The 16421-nt window shown below is 37.9% G+C and overlaps 7 protein-coding genes across 7 annotated transcripts; 6 read left to right on the top strand and 1 right to left on the bottom strand. All coding sequences in view use genetic code 12, as the record gives it.

The window, feature by feature from the left end:
* Positions 1-139: 139 nt before the first annotated feature.
* On the top strand, positions 140-826 carry CANMA_003862 (uncharacterized protein; the record flags this gene model as incomplete). The annotated part of the gene is made up of 1 exon (XM_051816078.1): positions 140-826. One exon carries the CDS (start codon positions 140-142, stop codon positions 824-826), a length of 687 nt encoding a protein of 228 aa, XP_051670489.1.
* Positions 827-1132: 306 nt separating this feature from the next.
* Positions 1133-1384, top strand: CANMA_003861 (cytochrome c oxidase subunit VIb; the record flags this gene model as incomplete). The annotated part of the gene is made up of 1 exon (XM_051816077.1): positions 1133-1384. The coding sequence occupies one exon, from the start codon at positions 1133-1135 to the stop codon at positions 1382-1384; it is 252 nt and encodes an 83-aa protein (XP_051670488.1).
* A 544-nt stretch (positions 1385-1928) lies between these two features.
* Positions 1929-3752, bottom strand: CANMA_003860 (TBC domain-containing protein; the record flags this gene model as incomplete). Its single annotated transcript, XM_051816076.1, has 1 exon — positions 1929-3752. The coding sequence occupies one exon, from the start codon at positions 3750-3752 to the stop codon at positions 1929-1931; it is 1824 nt and encodes a 607-aa protein (XP_051670487.1).
* Positions 3753-4813: 1061 nt separating this feature from the next.
* On the top strand, positions 4814-12611 carry CDC39 (CCR4-NOT core subunit; the record flags this gene model as incomplete). Its single annotated transcript, XM_051816075.1, has 2 exons — positions 4814-5526; positions 5927-12611. 2 exons carry the CDS (start codon positions 4814-4816, stop codon positions 12609-12611), a joined length of 7398 nt encoding a protein of 2465 aa, XP_051670486.1.
* A 336-nt stretch (positions 12612-12947) lies between these two features.
* CANMA_003858 (E2 ubiquitin-conjugating protein) lies at positions 12948-13640 on the top strand (the record flags this gene model as incomplete). The annotated part of the gene is made up of 1 exon (XM_051816074.1): positions 12948-13640. One exon carries the CDS (start codon positions 12948-12950, stop codon positions 13638-13640), a length of 693 nt encoding a protein of 230 aa, XP_051670485.1.
* Positions 13641-14155: 515 nt separating this feature from the next.
* CANMA_003857 (uncharacterized protein) lies at positions 14156-15703 on the top strand (the record flags this gene model as incomplete). The annotated part of the gene is made up of 1 exon (XM_051816073.1): positions 14156-15703. The coding sequence occupies one exon, from the start codon at positions 14156-14158 to the stop codon at positions 15701-15703; it is 1548 nt and encodes a 515-aa protein (XP_051670484.1).
* Positions 15704-16063: 360 nt separating this feature from the next.
* CANMA_003856 (uncharacterized protein) lies at positions 16064-16384 on the top strand (the record flags this gene model as incomplete). Its single annotated transcript, XM_051816072.1, has 1 exon — positions 16064-16384. The coding sequence occupies one exon, from the start codon at positions 16064-16066 to the stop codon at positions 16382-16384; it is 321 nt and encodes a 106-aa protein (XP_051670483.1).
* Positions 16385-16421: the final 37 nt, after the last annotated feature.

The following is a 16421-nucleotide window of genomic DNA, read 5'->3' as shown; positions in this document are numbered from 1 at the left end:
GAGGTGTTTTTGGAAGTGTTTTTGGGGGATGTAGGGATATGATGACGAAATCTGCACTTATTTGTTTTTTCTGCCTTTTGTTCATCGCCAAATGTGAAGAAAGTAACAGTCTTGAAAACATTCGTACAAAAACACACACATGAATATGTCTACGCCTTCATTAGACGAGGAAGTAGCTAAATTTACATCAACCCTACTATCGGATATCCAATCCAAGTCCTCCATTGAGATAGATCATTTCAAAATCACCAAAAATGATGTAATAAAATCACGAATTGATAAAATTTTAACCCTATTCCAAGCTGATACACCGATCTTGCTTGAAGGTATGACTCGAGACGTACAGAAACTCATATCAATAATTGAAATAGCCAAGCAGAAGCATGGATCGAAGGTGCATCAGTATAATTGTTTATTACGCGTGCGAACGCGGATTAACCCTTATAAGAAGCAGGTGAACAAAGGGGTTGAAGTTGTTGATTTTAGCACGGCTTTAAAAATGACTGCTATTGCTGATGGTAAAAATGATAGCCATGTCAATGAAGGCAATGACGATGATGACGATGATGATGGTTTAGATTCTGAGGTTGTCGAACGAGAATTTCCAGGAGCAATTGCTCGTGGTGCAGGGAATAGAAGTAAGAAAAAGGAGCCAAATAATAAAGAGAAAGAGACTGAGAGCAAGACAGCTAGAACGCAAGAAGAGAAGGATGCTCAAAAGGAGATACAGGGTGATAAAGTTTATGATATACCTGTCATGTATATACTCCTTAGTGGAAAGGATCTTTCTCTGTATTTAGATAGCGATTGGACCATCCAAAGTTGATAAAAGGATAATCGGATTCAATACTGAAAATAAGATCAGTGTAGTACTAACGTAAGGAATATACATAGCTGCCATATTGATTTTTGCTGTGTCGTGTCGTCACTATATATTTTATGACATATAAGTTATCCAATGAAAGGACAAATACATCGACAGTGCTACCAATTACATTTGATGTCGTATGTTTTTTCTTTCACCAACCAATAATCACCAAACCAATTATTTACAAAGAGAAAAAAAAATTATTTCATCACCCAAAAGGAAACTTTTACAACATATATCTATATACAATACATTAACAAAAAGATGCCAATCGATCCAGCCACTTTCAAGTTCGAGACTCCACAATTTGACCCAAGATTCCCTACCCAAAACCAATCGAAACACTGTGCACAATCCTACATTGATTACCATAAATGTGTCAATGTCAAAGGTGAAGATTTTGAGCCATGCCAATTGTTTTTCAAGACTTTTACTAGTTTATGTCCTTTAGACTGGGTTGAGAAATGGGATGATCAAAGGGCTGCTGGTAAGTTTCCTGTTAATATGGATGTTTAAGCAGTGATGGAAAGACACAGAGAGAACAGTGGCTTGAGCATATGAGGAAAAGAGAGAGGAAGATAGTGAGAGGTAGAAAAATGGACTATAGTGAATTTGAAATGGGTAATGTGAGCTTCTTTTTTACTATAAAATGGAGGGTTAATTTCAGTTTTGAGTTGTTGAATATTTTATCCCACCCTCAATATCATGAAGAGAAGTGAGAGAGAGAGAGAGAGAGAGGACAACCTTTATGTCCATTTTTTTATGTTTATTTATCATTTTAAAAGAATATACGATTTAGTTTTTGAATTGACACCATTTTAGATTGTGTTTCGTGGTGGTGGATATATTGAATAGTATGTGTGAGCTATTCTATGCTGCGTTGAGATATATTACCTCTTCCGGGGATTAACGACGACATTGACACTCATCACTTGTAAGTTCTGACTTTGGTGACATTTGCAGTGTAATAGTCATACAATCTGTCTCTACAACTAAGAAGATCATAGCCCAAAACTCAATTTCCTGTTTCCTAAAATACCTAAATAACCCTAGTCTTTCCCTACATAACCATTTTCTCAATTTGCAGCCTCAACGTATCAGTTTCTTCCTTTTCAACGCCATCCTTGCCCAATGTAGCATACGCCTGTTTGAGTAGGTACTTTAACGCCTCATTCTCATTCATCAACAACGATTCTCTGCTATTACTACTACTACTACTATTACTGCCACTCAAATTGTCCCCTGTGTCATTGCGTTTGTGAATGTTGGGTCCAAAAGAGGGCAATTTCAAGTAATCGGTAAATGACTTGATGTCATTTCCACTTTGCTGACTACTGACTTCACTGACATCGGAATAGATAGAATCTAATTCCAGGTTCTTGTTTAGATTGGGGGCATGTGTAGATGTTGAAAATACTGACGTTGTCGATGTTATCATTGAGTTGTTGATTCCCGAGTTGTTTGAAGTAGTGGTACTTGACCGTTCACGAGATAAGCCAGTATAAGGCGACCTATGTGTACTGCTTGATGGCTTGACCGGTGACTTTTGTTTCAAATTCAACGAAAGTGACTTGAACGTATTTAGTAATGAGGATGAAGGTGTTGAAACACGGGGTTTTGTCGTGGAAGCAACGCTCAAGTCCACATTGTGCGCTGGTTGTGGTGGATTCATAAACAATTCATCACTCCAAGAAAACAACAAATCGCCAAAAAATAAATCCAAATCATTGGCAACATTGCCCCATTTTGATTCATTAAGCAAATGTTGATAAACAACTTCTTCATCGCTCAGTTCCAAAGTCATCAAAATGGGTTTATTAACAATCAATAACCCCAAACTAATCTTCATCATTCCTATTTTCCATCCTTGAAATTGACAAAGATCCATCACACGATTGATAATCGACAAGTCGGCAGTATGCGACGACATAAAAGATAACCACCATTGGAACAAGAATGTTTGCATATTGACTTGGCAAGTAGCCAAATGATTATACAATTGCAAATCAACCGTTTTGAGAATGTGGCTGAATTGATAAAACCACAAGTTTAACGTATTTGACATATGCTCTGCTGTGAATATATCATGTAGCTCCAATTCAGTTTCCATGATTGTTGTCAATGCATAAAATGTCAATTCGCACGATTGCAAGTGGTGATACAATACCCCAACGAGGAACAACAAACCCTGGCAATAGCCCAATTCTAAATCATAGTTGGCATAAACGTTGAGAATTGTTGACAAGTCATCAATCGTTGTTTGGTTTTGGAAAAACCCCACCGTGGGGAACGTTCTCGTCAAATCTTTTTCAATCTGTTGTGATACTTCCAAACTATACGAATGCTGGAAATTGACATACACCAACTTGATTGATTTAGGGATCGAGTCATAGTTGAGCAAGAATAATTTTTGCCATACATGTGACCGAATACAATTGGGTATACCTTGTTTCAAAACCAACTCGGTATAAAATGGTAATGTGTTGATTGTCCTAGTAGGATTATCAATGAAACTTGTCCAGTATAATGACTCCAAGTTGGATGCAATTGTCAGAGTACGGTCGATTGTTGATTGACAACACGATTTATGGTTAGTTGTAGTGACTGACAAGTTTGTGCCGCACTTGAAACAAGTGGCGAATTCATCTTGAGTAATGTCGTAGGATGCAATGATTTCTTCTAATGAGGAGCGCGTCGACAAGTTAGTGGATGAGGTTGTTGTGGAGCTGGTGGAGAAAAAGTCACTCTGATCTTCCTCTTCTTCTTTGAATGTTAGATGATCGATCTTGTTTTCTAAGTTATTCAAGATTGATGAATTATCAAGGCTAGTACTCTCTTGACTTAAACACTCTTCAAATTCGAGTAGTGATTCGAAATCAATCATGGTTGGACAAGTGTTGTTGTGGATGGTGCAATTGTGGATGATGTCGTTGTGGTATACGTAGTTAATTTATGCAAAGTGCAAGATATGTATGGTCTAATGAGTGAATGGTAGTTAAAATGCTCTGAAATTTCAAAAAAAAATGAATGAATGAATGAATGAGTGGGTGAGTGGGTGGATGAGTTTAATGAATAAATGAATGAATGAGTGAACGATAGTTGGTATCTGAATATCTGTTTTTGGATAAGAAAGAAAAGATGTCTATTTGAATCTGTCAAAATCTTTACTCTCCTATATATATCTACCTCCTTTTGTTAACTCAAAAGGGTAATTTTTCATCGTTGTTTATTTTATTGTTCCCACTTCTGGCGTCTAAATAAGTTTTTTTTTTTTCGCAACTTGTGTAACTCTATTCCATTACGTAATCCACACTCTTTAGTTTTGTTTTGTTTACGTGTACCTCGGCGAAAGGAGTGCTCCTAACAACCCTTGTGTTTCAACAGAGAATACTCTATTCTGCTACTACCTCCGTATATATTTTAGAAGAGATGCATATGGGTTGTACTACAAACAAGGCTTTCTTTTTTTTTCCTTTGATCTTCACGTGTAAAAATAACTGGAGTAAACTCAGTCGATTGAATCCTCCAAGACAATACACATCAAAATATTCACATGATAAAATTATCTATTATAAAAACTGGGAGTACTGGTTGCTTACGTTTACATGGTTCGTTTATTAGAAGTGGTTTCTTTTTGTTGCAGAACCAGATAATTTAACTCTTGTTTGGTCTCATGACGAAACCAAAAAAGGAAACTTTTGCCAGCAAAATACTACAAAAAAATAATGTTTACAACCTCTTGACAATGATACACTTCTTTTGACCTGTAGAGTCTCGGACACAACTATAATCGCTGTTTGTAACAAAGTGGATTCTTTCTATCCCAACTAAGAGCTTGAAACAAAAGAAGTAAATACAATCTTGTTGTGCTCTATATCTGGGCATTACTCGGTAGCGCAAAGCCGCATAAATTGAAGAGTTTTGTAAAACTTCTACAGATGAGAAATGAATGCTACACCAACAATGGTTTACTATTTCAAAGCACATACTAGCAACGATGATGATGATCTATTAGGTATGACCGTACCTGATGAAAACTCTGACCACACCATCTATATGGGTAAAGATAAGTTTGAAAACGACCCACTAATCAAGCATTCACACCCCAAAAACATTTGGTTTCATGTAGACAATCACTCGTCAGCTCATTTATATTTGCAGCTAACCAAATCGCAAATTTTGAATTGGAAATCATTTAATGACTTCACCATTGATGAAAATTTATTGGTTCAAATTTGTCAACTCACCAAAGCCAATTCAATAAAAGGAAATAAATTGAACAACATCACCATCATTTATACTCCAGTCGAAAATTTGCATACAGATGGATCCATGGATGTAGGTACAGTTACTTTCAAAAACTCCAAGTTAGTCAAGCGGTTGAAAATTGCCAAACGGGAGAATTCAATCATTAATAAATTAACAAAGACCAAAACTGAATCATCAACTGATGAATTTATAGAATCACAAGATGCATTGGTGAGGGAAATTGTCAAGGAGAGGAAAATGGCTGAAGCCAGGGATAAAGAATTGAGTTTACAGTATGCTAATCAGAAAAAGACCAATGCTGATCCATATGCTGATTTATTTAATACTGAGGAACTTGAAAATAGTAGTAATGACAGGCGACAAGAAAACTGGGATGAAGACGATTTTTGGTAACTCCTGGATATAGATATATATATATATATATCGTACCAAAGATAAAGCAATGTGTCTCTATATAAATATCCGGGTAACTATTCTTAGGGCGTGTACTTTTGGTCAAGAAAAAGAAAAAGTGGTGGAAGAGAAAGAGAAGGAGAAAAAAAAAAAATCGAAAAACTTTAAGAACACAACCAACGGCAACACCAAAGACACTAACAGTACAACACAACACAGAGCAACATCATCTGGATCTTTATCCCATCAATTAACAAACACAGCCAACCGTTGATAAAGTTCAATCTTTGTTACTTTCATCTAGTATTACAATTTTGAGAACTTTTTTAAAGCCAAGAAGTTTGTGTTTTTTTGCTATATTTTAAATATCGTGTCTTCATCATTATCTAGTGACAGCCCAAAGGGCACTGTGACCAAAACCAACCAAAAACAACAACAACAACCACCCAGACAGCAACCTCAAATTAATAGAGACGCAGAAGAAACAGACACTATTCAAGTCAAGGATCCTGAGTTGACAAAAGTTGTAATAAACCAGTTATCCATATTATTGACTACAGTTGATCCATCTTCAGTCAATTCACATTACAAGCAAATTCGATTCATATTACAGAAACAAGAGCGTAATCCAATTGTTTTAAACAACTACTTTGAAAAGTTATTTGGATTAATTAGATTTAGCGATTTCAACAACAGCCAGGAAGTATCACCAATTGAAACGGTTTTTTCAAAGGAGTTAGAATTTATTGCTACTGATTTAAAGTACTACGACCTATTCTGCATTCACTTGGATAGTATCGTAAAAGAGGAATTTAATATCATTAATTTTACTACCAAGCTCCATTGCGATCCTATTTTAACATTTATTTTAACCGTTAGGTACCACAACTCAGCAGATTCAGAGCAAGTTAAATCTTATTTCGATAAGTGTCCTCCTTCATTATTAAGCATCTTCAAGTCAAGAAAGTTTCCTGAAAATTACAACTGGACTTTGCTACTTGAGTACATCTTAAATAAACCATATTTCCCATTTTTAAGCAAGTTAATCACCCTTAGTTCTATCAAGGCATTTGATTCAGGACTTGAACCAATCACCACGTTCTACAAATACATATTGAAAATGTCGTTTAAAAATTTATTACAAGAAGTTGGGTTTGAAAATATAGTACCAGAAAAGTTGTTGCCTAGTCTTTTGCAAATCAAACCAAATGAGGTAGATCAAGGCATAGCTTTGGTATTGGCGGAGATTCTAATACCCGGGTCACAGGGACTTGGATATACTGCGACACCAGTAAGTTTGCCAGAATCCAATGCCAAAGGAGCACAGTTGCAAGCATGCTTCAGAGCAATTGAACAACTGGGTAATCTCAACATTAATTGGTACGAGGTTTTTAACTACTTGCAGCAGAATCTATTTGAATCGAGCCAAAGAAATGCACAACCTTCAATAGCAAGTGTATCGCAATTCTTGTCGTCGTTGGATTTCAAACAAGATCCAATTGATATTTTCCTCAATTATGAGTGGTGGTTTGACAAGACCCTTTTGTACATTTTACAAACATGCGATGCATCACAAGGTGGATACGATATTGCATTATCCAACAATTTACTGTTGTGTTTTGAAGAAGACCGGTCAACTCTTGGCCAACCACAACTTAGGAGAAATATATTGAAATTTATCAATGTCGGCAAGTTGGAGTTGCAAGTTATTACTAAAGTACAAGCACAGCAAGTGCAGCAAAGCTTGAATGAACAAGACCATAAACTAAATGCATTTTTAAACCAGGTGTTTGAGCGTGATTATAGAGTATTTCCCGAGTATGTGTTGGCGGCAGCATTGTCGGTGATTGAAAAGACCCCATTTATTAATGACTTGATCGATACGTTGTTCTACTTGTTAATGGATAATGACTCGCCTGCATTACCGAAGGTGGCTCGCACTTTACAAGAATTGGGTATCGTTGTCGGCAAGGTTATTGATTATTACAAGAGTAGAAACACATTTGCTGCTGCCGAAAAAACAACTGTTGTGAGTTCAAAGCTCAATATATTGGATCAAGTTTTGCAGCAATTGTGGAGCGTCGATGTCAAGTTGGCGGTGAAACTACTTGTTGAATCCTCTTTTTTGAATGACGATTACAAGAAAGAGTTGGAGGCAAAATTGAATGATCAACAGTTGAAGAGTTCGGTGTATCTGTCATTATCAGATATACTTACTGAGAGAGCTCAAAAGGATTACGAATCTGTCCAGCAACATCAACAACAGGAGCAGTTAACATTACAATCGCAACCTCAACATTTACCAATTTTGAAAATCAAAACTGCTTATTACCTTCTTGAAAAGTTGAAGAGCAGCAATGGGTTGGTAGATTTGGAGAAACTAAAGAATTTACAAATATTGCTTTTAACAACGTACCCCAGGTTGATCAATTTTAGCAATGGCCACGATGAAGCAATACTTGCAAATGAAGCCAAATCCAGTTTCTTTCCTGGTGACGTTGAGTTGGAGATGAAGGAATACTATTCCAAAATGTACAGCAAAACCATTGATATACCAGAGATTGTCAATGTTTTGATCAAGATGAAATCAAGTGATGATCCTCACCAACAGGATGTGTTTGCTTGTATGATACATTCATTATTGGATGAATATAAATTTTTTGGCGAATACCCATTAGCTGCATTAGCATCAACATCATTATTATTTGGTGCATTATTAGAAAACGATTTGATACACGGTACAACATTGACAGTTGCATTGAACTTTATCTGGGAATCTTGCAATCAGCTGCCAGATTCAAAATTGTTCAAGTTTGCCGTTCAATCATTGTACAATTTCAAGTCAAAACTACACGAGTATCCAATCTACTGCAAACATTTGTTGGAATGCCGTTCATTATCGACCCATGCTAAAATGTACCAGATTGTTAAAGATGCCGCTAATGGTATTCCTTGTGGTGGCACTAGCGCAAGCGGGTCCAAAACAGGAACAACCCCAACATCAACTCCCGATGTTGGACCTAAATACCAGTCCATCAACTATGTTGAGCAAACAATTGGATCAGCTCAACAAGAAGACCCGCCCGAGGAGATTAGAGATAAATTGCTTTTCTCGGTTAACAATATGACATCGGAGAATTTGCGAGTTGCTGAAATTCGCGAGGTGTTGAAGGAAGAATATTTCTCCTGGTTTGCTGACTATTTGGTTGCTGATAGAGCCAAAGCCGAACCAAATAACCATGGGTTGTATTCCGATTTGGTGAGGACATTAGACAATGCCGTTTTCAAAGAGTATGTGATGAATATCACCATGAAGGAGGTGTATCATTTGATCCGTAATTCGAAAGATTCACGAACCGATCGAAATAAACTCAAGAACCTTGGTGCTTGGTTGGGAAGGATCACTTTGGCTGAAGATAAGCCTTTGAGAAGAGACTTGATTGCCATCAAGTTTTTGCTTGTTGAGTCATATGATTTTGATTCATTGAGCTTGATACTTCCTTTTGTTTGCAAGATTTTGAGTCAAGTGCAAGACTCAAAAGTATTCAAACCACCCAATCCTTGGGTTTGGGGTATATTTCAAGTATTGGCTGAATTGTACGAATTTGCTGATTTGGTCTTGCAACTCAAGTTTGAGATTGAAGTGTTGATGAATTTGTTCAAGATGAAAATTGAAGAAGTTGAACCAAGTCGCTTGATTAGGAATCATGATAAGGACCCAAGTCGTTTAGCAGCCATGTTTGGTCTCTTGCCACAAGCAGGGGAAAATCTTGCTTCTGAGTTGGCTAGGATGAATTTGGATCAATCGCAAACATTATCCAACTTCAGCAATGTGTCACAAATTCCTCCTCAATCATTTGATAAACCATTCCAACAGGTGCAAGTTCCAGGGCAGCCAATGTTGCCACAACACCAACAGCCACAACCCCAACCCCAACCACAACCACAACCACAACTACAACAACTTGGTTCAGTACAAGCATCATACCAGCAACAGCATCAACAGCAGCAATCACAACAAGGACAAGTGGAGCCTGGGTTGGATACAAGTTTCAGCACTCTTGTTGGAAATACTATCTTCACTCAACATGCAAACTTGAGAAGGGCTTTCCAAGCGTCTTTATCCAGAGCTGTTCGTGAATGCGCAATACCTATTATGAATAGAGTTTCGGAGGCCGTTTTGGTAACCACCGAGTTTTTGATCAAGAAAGATTTTGCCACCGAAAAGGATATCGAAAAGATTAGACGATCTTACCATAGAATGGCACAACAATTATCACATAGCATGGTGTTGTGTTCAGGTAAGAAGATGCTTGCAGATACGATCGAGGCAACGATGATTCAACTTTTGGGTAACAACCCTAGTGAAATACCAATTATGGAATTAAACAACGCTATTCAATCAAACGTAGGACTTTGTGTTGAAATTATTGATAAAATTGCAGCAACAAATGTGACCGATTTGATTGACGAAAGAATGCAACCTTACCTTTTGAATCGTGAACGCCATGCCGGAGACGAGATTTTTGTTGATGAAGGTACTCCCGAATATTCATTGAGATTACCAGAACCATTGGGATTGAATCCAAAAGGATTGAGTGCGCAACAGTTGAACATTTATGAGCATTTTGGTGCATTAAGAACTGAACTGCTAGATGGTCTTCGTGCTGGTATGACCCCAACAGGAGTGCCATCGGTTCTTGCTCATCCTCAACCGCAGCAACTTGCTCATCAACAGCCACAAGCACAAGCACAAGCACAAGCACAAGCACAAGCACAAGCACAAGCACAACAGCAGCAAGTTGGCCAAGATTTCCCAGTGCAGCAGCAAACATCCATTGTTCAAGAAGACATCATACCTTTGGAGCAATTGTTTTCTGCAATCACTCAATATTGTGAAAAGGCGGTGCAATTAGTGTCTGAGGTTTCTGAAAACAAGTTATCCGACTTGCCTCCAAACCACCCTATAATGGCAACATTAACACAAGCATTGGCGATTGCCCAAAGCAATGCGTTGAAGTATCCCGATTTGTTATTAAGAGCAGCTCAATATGCGGTCAACTGTTTGTTCACACAGGTGCACAATAACCCCATGAGCAACGAAATTTATGTGGTTGTTCTTGACAAATTGTGTGAGTTTTCTCCTTCAACGGCCAAGGATGTTATATGGTGGTTGGTGAATTCGTCTGATCAGAGGAAATTCAACATGCCAGTGATTTTATCTTTATTGAAGGTGCAATTGATTCAACCAATTAAACTTGATGATTCGATTAGTAAACTTGTCAAGGAATCGCATAACCCAGCAATTGTCAAATTTGGCGCTAGTCTTTTGTTGAATGTCTTTACTGCCGAAGAAACAGCACGTCCAATTGCGTTGAGATCGGAATTTGCTAAAACTTTGGATGCATTATATGAATATCGGAAATTGGACTTGACTGGTGAAGACGATAAGCAAGCGAAAGCCGAAGTTGATAAATTGTTTGATGCATTGAACACTTCGAAGCCGGCCTCATCAGAATTGTATGTGCAATTGGGATACGTCTTTACTGAATGGGTGAGATTATTGACTCATGGTAATGAAGATACTAGGGATGCCCAGGACAAGTTTGTTGCTGGTTTAGCAGCGCTGGGAATACTAAACAATGCCGACTACTTCAAAACGTTTTGGAAAGCAGCTATTGATATATCGACCCTTGTATTTACCACTGAGCAAGAGCTTAGGGGTAGGACTCAACATGAGGCATACTTGTCAATCGATTGTTTGGCAATCTTGATTGTTAGAATTGTTTTGAGTATCGAAGATGAACAACAAGCCATTCATTATTTGAAAAAGATTATTGCTGTGATTGTATTGAATTTGGTTGCTGATCATGAGAATAAATCGGCTTGGAATGATCGTCCATATTTCAGATTTTTTTCATCTTTGTTATCGACTTGGAATGATGCATCAGTAATGGATCAGGATGCTACAAGCAATCTTGATGTTGATTTTTATTCATTTTTTGGTGATGTTTTCAACTCCCTTCAACCAATTGTGTTCCCAGGGTTTACATTTAGTTGGATTGCATTGATCAGTCATCGTATGTTTTTGCCGCAAACGCTTGAGTTGCCGGATAAGGTTGGATATGGTATTGTTGTCAAATTGTTGACTTCGTTATTGAAGTTTCAACAAACTTATCAAAACAAGGATAGTAATCACGATGTATTGAATGTTGTTTTCAAGGGAATCAATAGAATCTTTGTTGGATTGATCCATGATTATCCTGAGTTTTTAGTTGAGTGCCATTACCAATTGGTGACTGCAATTCCAAGAGGATATATTCAATTGAAGAATATTGTGTTATCGGCCACTCCAAAGAATATAACTGTGCCGGATCCATTTACTCAAGGTTTGAAAGTTGAACGATTACCGGAAATCAACGATGCTCCCAATGTGTACTACAAGCCCATCGAGGACTTGGCTAAAGTTGGATTAAAGAAGCCGGTGGAGAACTTTTTGCGTATTCCGGCTCCTGGATTGATGAGAACAATATACAATGGACTTAAATTGAACCAGCCTAAAGCCACCGATGAATTTGGATATGCAGAAACCATCACGTTTAATACCAAATTGATCAATGCTTTGGTCCTACACGTTGGAATGAATGCCGTTGCTGAACGAACACCAAACAATCGTGGCTTCAACACCAAAACTTCGCAAGTGGCTTTGCTTGTTGATTTGATGAATTATGGGTCCAACGAGTTCAAATATATTTTATTGAATAGTATTGCCAATCAATTGAGATACCCCAACAGCCACACCCATTGGTTCATTGGCATCATGTTGCATTTCTTTAGTTCAAATTCAATCTGGAATTCATCAACCAGTACTAAATTGGCGGTGCAAGAAATAATAACGAGGGTGTTATTGGAGAGAAGAATTGTCAACAAGCCACATCCATGGGGATTAACTATATTGTTTACCGAGTTGGTTAAGAATGAGAGTTATGGGTTATTTGAGTTGTCATTTGTTAAAAACTCGATTGAAGAGATTAAAACTATATTTGATACCTTGTCTACCAATGTCAAGGGATCAAGCTGAGAAGAAGAAAGTATATGACGTCGAACTAGATGTCCTTACTGTCTATTAGAAATTTGTATTATGTAAATACTTTGTACGAATGTAATGATTATTTTATTTAGAGTAGTTGTTGGGTAGTGGTTGTGGTAGTTGCGTTAGTGGTGGTAGTTGTGGCGGAAAATCAGCGGCAAAAAATGCGAGTGATGAAAATTTGAACGTTTGGAAGAATAACAACAAAATTTCCACACAGTTACTACGACCATAGCACTTTCGACTTTGGGGTCTAAAGCAACAACATTAAAATACAGCAGACATCAACTACAGAACTTTCAGTACAAGTAAAAAGATTTCCTAACAATGTCAAGAGTTAAGAGAATTGCAAAAGAATTGGAAGAGTGTCGTCAAGACAAGCAATCTGGTGTCACGCTTGAACTCAACAATGACGCCGATTTGACCCATTTGACAGGATACTTTGCTGGCCCACCAGGCACACCATACCAAGGTGGGTTGTTCCAAGTTGCAATAGATATCCCCAACGAATATCCATTCAAACCACCACAAATGAAATTCACCACCAAGGTGTACCACCCCAACATTTCGTCAGTCACGGGAGCTATATGTCTCAACATTTTAAAAGATAAATGGACACCCGTCTTGACTTTGAAATCGACGTTGATCTCATTGCAACTTTTGTTACAATCGCCTGAACCTAATGATCCACAAGATGCTGAAGTTGCCAAACATTACTTGAGTAATAAAGCTGGGTTTGAAGAAACTGCTGCGTACTGGACAAAATTGTATGCTAATGATGGGAAATCAGATGGAACAGGAGCAGGAGGAGCAGGAGGAGGAGCTGCTGCTGAGGCTAGAGATTCGGCGTTGTATGGTATTGATGATTCGATTGTGACTCAATTTGAAAATATGGGGTTCCCAAGAGATAAGACTATTGAGGTGTTGAGAAGAATGGGCGTAAAGAGTTTTAATGGTGTTGATAATAAGGGCGATTTGGAGAACAAGATCTTGGAAGCATTGTTGAGAGAGTGTCAATAGAAAAGGACGTGTCATAAAGAAACGTGGCAAGTGCAAAGAGAGAAGGAACGTGGTGTTTGTAGCGGTGGAAGTGGCGAAGGTGTTGCCTTATACATAGTTTGAATCACGACATTGCAGTTGCAGTTGCAGATGCAAACTCTAGTCTCTATAGAAACATATACTCTGTTAATAGGGTGAATTGAAACATCTGTGAATTGTAATGGACACCTGCATATAAACACCAATGGAATATATTGTTCATTTTCTTTTTTTTCTTTGGGGTGTGGTGTGTGAAAAATTTTGAAACCAGAAACGGGAAGGTATTCCTTTGATCTATACCACTACAAAAGAGACTCTACTCACAGGGTATAAACCATTTTTTGTACATTAGGCATTTGGTGAGGTTTTTACAACACAGATATACATACACCGACCACACTTTAGTTGAAACAAAACAATCCTTTTTTCTTTTTTAATTCCCTATTTATATAAACTGCATCATCTGTCGCTCCTTTTGATCTATTGAAAAGACTAAAATGACTACATCCCCAACTCCTATCCAAGAGGAACGTAAAGAAGCTCCAAATGCTCAACAAGATAAGGCTACCGCTGCTACTGCTACTACATTATCTAAAGCTGAACAAGCTTTAACTGAAGAGAGAGTTTCAAACATTGGTTGGTACTTTATCAAATCGTACTATGATTTCTACATCTCAAAATTGGATGTTATTTATAAAATTTACCAAGAAAATGCGTCAATCTTGCACGACGCTTTCCCGGTTGGTGACGATAATGATGAGGATGATGAGTTAACCACTAGTTATAAAGCTCGAGGAACTGACGCTATCAAAAAGTGCTTTGCTGAGCACTTATCGGGCGGAGGTAACGATACAAACAGAATTGTCATTACTAGTGCCTCTTTCCAGGTATCATTGGAGAAAAACATTATCATTGTCACTTTTGGAGAGTGGTCCAAAAATGATTCACCTTTTAAGCAATTCACGCAAACATTTGTCTTGACTCCAGGTAAGAGGGAGAGTACTTATGACGTTGCCAATGATATTTTGAAATTCATTGAGAGTAATGGATTCAAGGATAATAAATCAACAACCCAAGAGGATGTTAAAGAGGGTGGAAATGTCGATGTAGACGAAAAAACAGCTGCAAAGGTTGATGGCGGTGTTCCAGTTGTTGAGACACAAGAGCAGCCAGCATCGGAAGCCATAAACACCACCGAGAAAACAGCTGAGCGTGAGGTGAAGAAGGAGGAACAGGAAGTTGAAGCAATGAAGGAAGCCGAGCCGGGTGTTCAAGAAAACGTCGAAGAAAAGAGCGAGGATGCTCCAAAATCGGAATCATCAGAAAAGGAGCCACAACAACAACAACCAAAGGAGGAAAAGAAGGAAAAGAAGCCTGAAGAGCCAGCTAAACCAAAGAGTCCACCTCAACCATTGACATGGGCCGATTTGGCATACCAAGCCGTTCCTGCTTCCAAACCCACATCCAAACCAACCACATCAACCAGCACTACCGCATCTACACCCATCTCCACCAAAAAAAACCCAGCAGCTACCCCACAACAACAACAACAACAATCAACCGGTGCTGGTGGTAGTGGCAAATTCAAAAAAGACGAATGGTATCCAATCTACATTCGTGGCATTCGATCCATCGATGAGAAAGTCTTGAGAGATCACCTCACCAAGAAATTTGGTGAATTAAAGTTTTTCCGTACTAATCAAAACATTGCCTTGTGTGATTTCGTCTTGAAAGAAGCGCAGAGAAAGGCATTGGATGCCAAAGAGACGACATTGGATGGTGTCGTTATTAATTTAGAACCAAGAGAATCGAAAACGGGTAATAATTTCCACAATAGTAATAACGGGTACAATAAAAAGAAGTTTGGTGGTGATAAGGATGGTAAAGACAAGTTTGGTGATAAGAAGGGTATTAATGGAAATACCAATGGTAGTGGTGGTGGTAGTTCTGGTGGCGGTAAGTTTAGTGACGGAAAGAAAGTTGCCACTAATGCTAATGCTGGTGCCACTAAACAAAAATTAGGTAAGTTGAATGCTACAAAATAGATAGTAATTCACTACGTGAACATTATTGAATAAAGATTGTATAGAATTTTTTCTTTTTTTTTTTTTTTTATTTTTATTAATTTTTCATTATTTAATAGGAGAATGATTTTGGCGAGTGGATGAATGAATGAATGAATCACGTTGTAGGTGGTATCTATCTATACGCGTTAAATCTCCCATCACTTATCGATGGGATCTTAAGTGATGATGATTGTACTATTGTAGCAGTTTTGCGCTACCGAATATTCAGTAAAGAAAAACAAAAAAAATTTCAACCAATAATTTCATAAAGGAAAAAAATTACCAAACCAAACGACAAACCCAGACGACGACATTTGACCACTTGTCCCACCACCAAAGATGTCACAAATATTACCCTTCACAGAAGCAAACACCAAAAGAGTATCTTCATTATTCAGACAAGCATTACGTACCGCATTTGACCATTCATTGAAATTTGACTTGTATCGCGCTCAAACCATAAATATCCGCTCGCAGTTTGAAGCTAATAAACATATCAGCACACCGGAGGAGTTGGAGAAAGTTATTAAAGCCACTGAAGCGAAATTGAAGGAATGGAAACATCCTGATCCTTATATTCCTCCTTGTAGGCCTGGTGGAACCAAATATCAAAGAAATATCCCTGTTGCTAGAGAACCACTTGTGCCTGGCGATTGGTAAACTTGGAGTGAGAGTTGACAAAAGAGAGAAAAGGAGA

The sequence above is a fragment of the Candida margitis genome, assembly GCF_024628925.1.
Source record: "Candida margitis strain CBS 14175 chromosome Unknown scaffold13, whole genome shotgun sequence".
Classification (NCBI taxonomy): domain Eukaryota; kingdom Fungi; phylum Ascomycota; class Pichiomycetes; order Serinales; family Debaryomycetaceae; genus Lodderomyces; species Lodderomyces margitis.
Note: the sequence above shows the minus strand (reverse complement) of the source record. Positions and strands in the feature narration are given on the sequence as shown.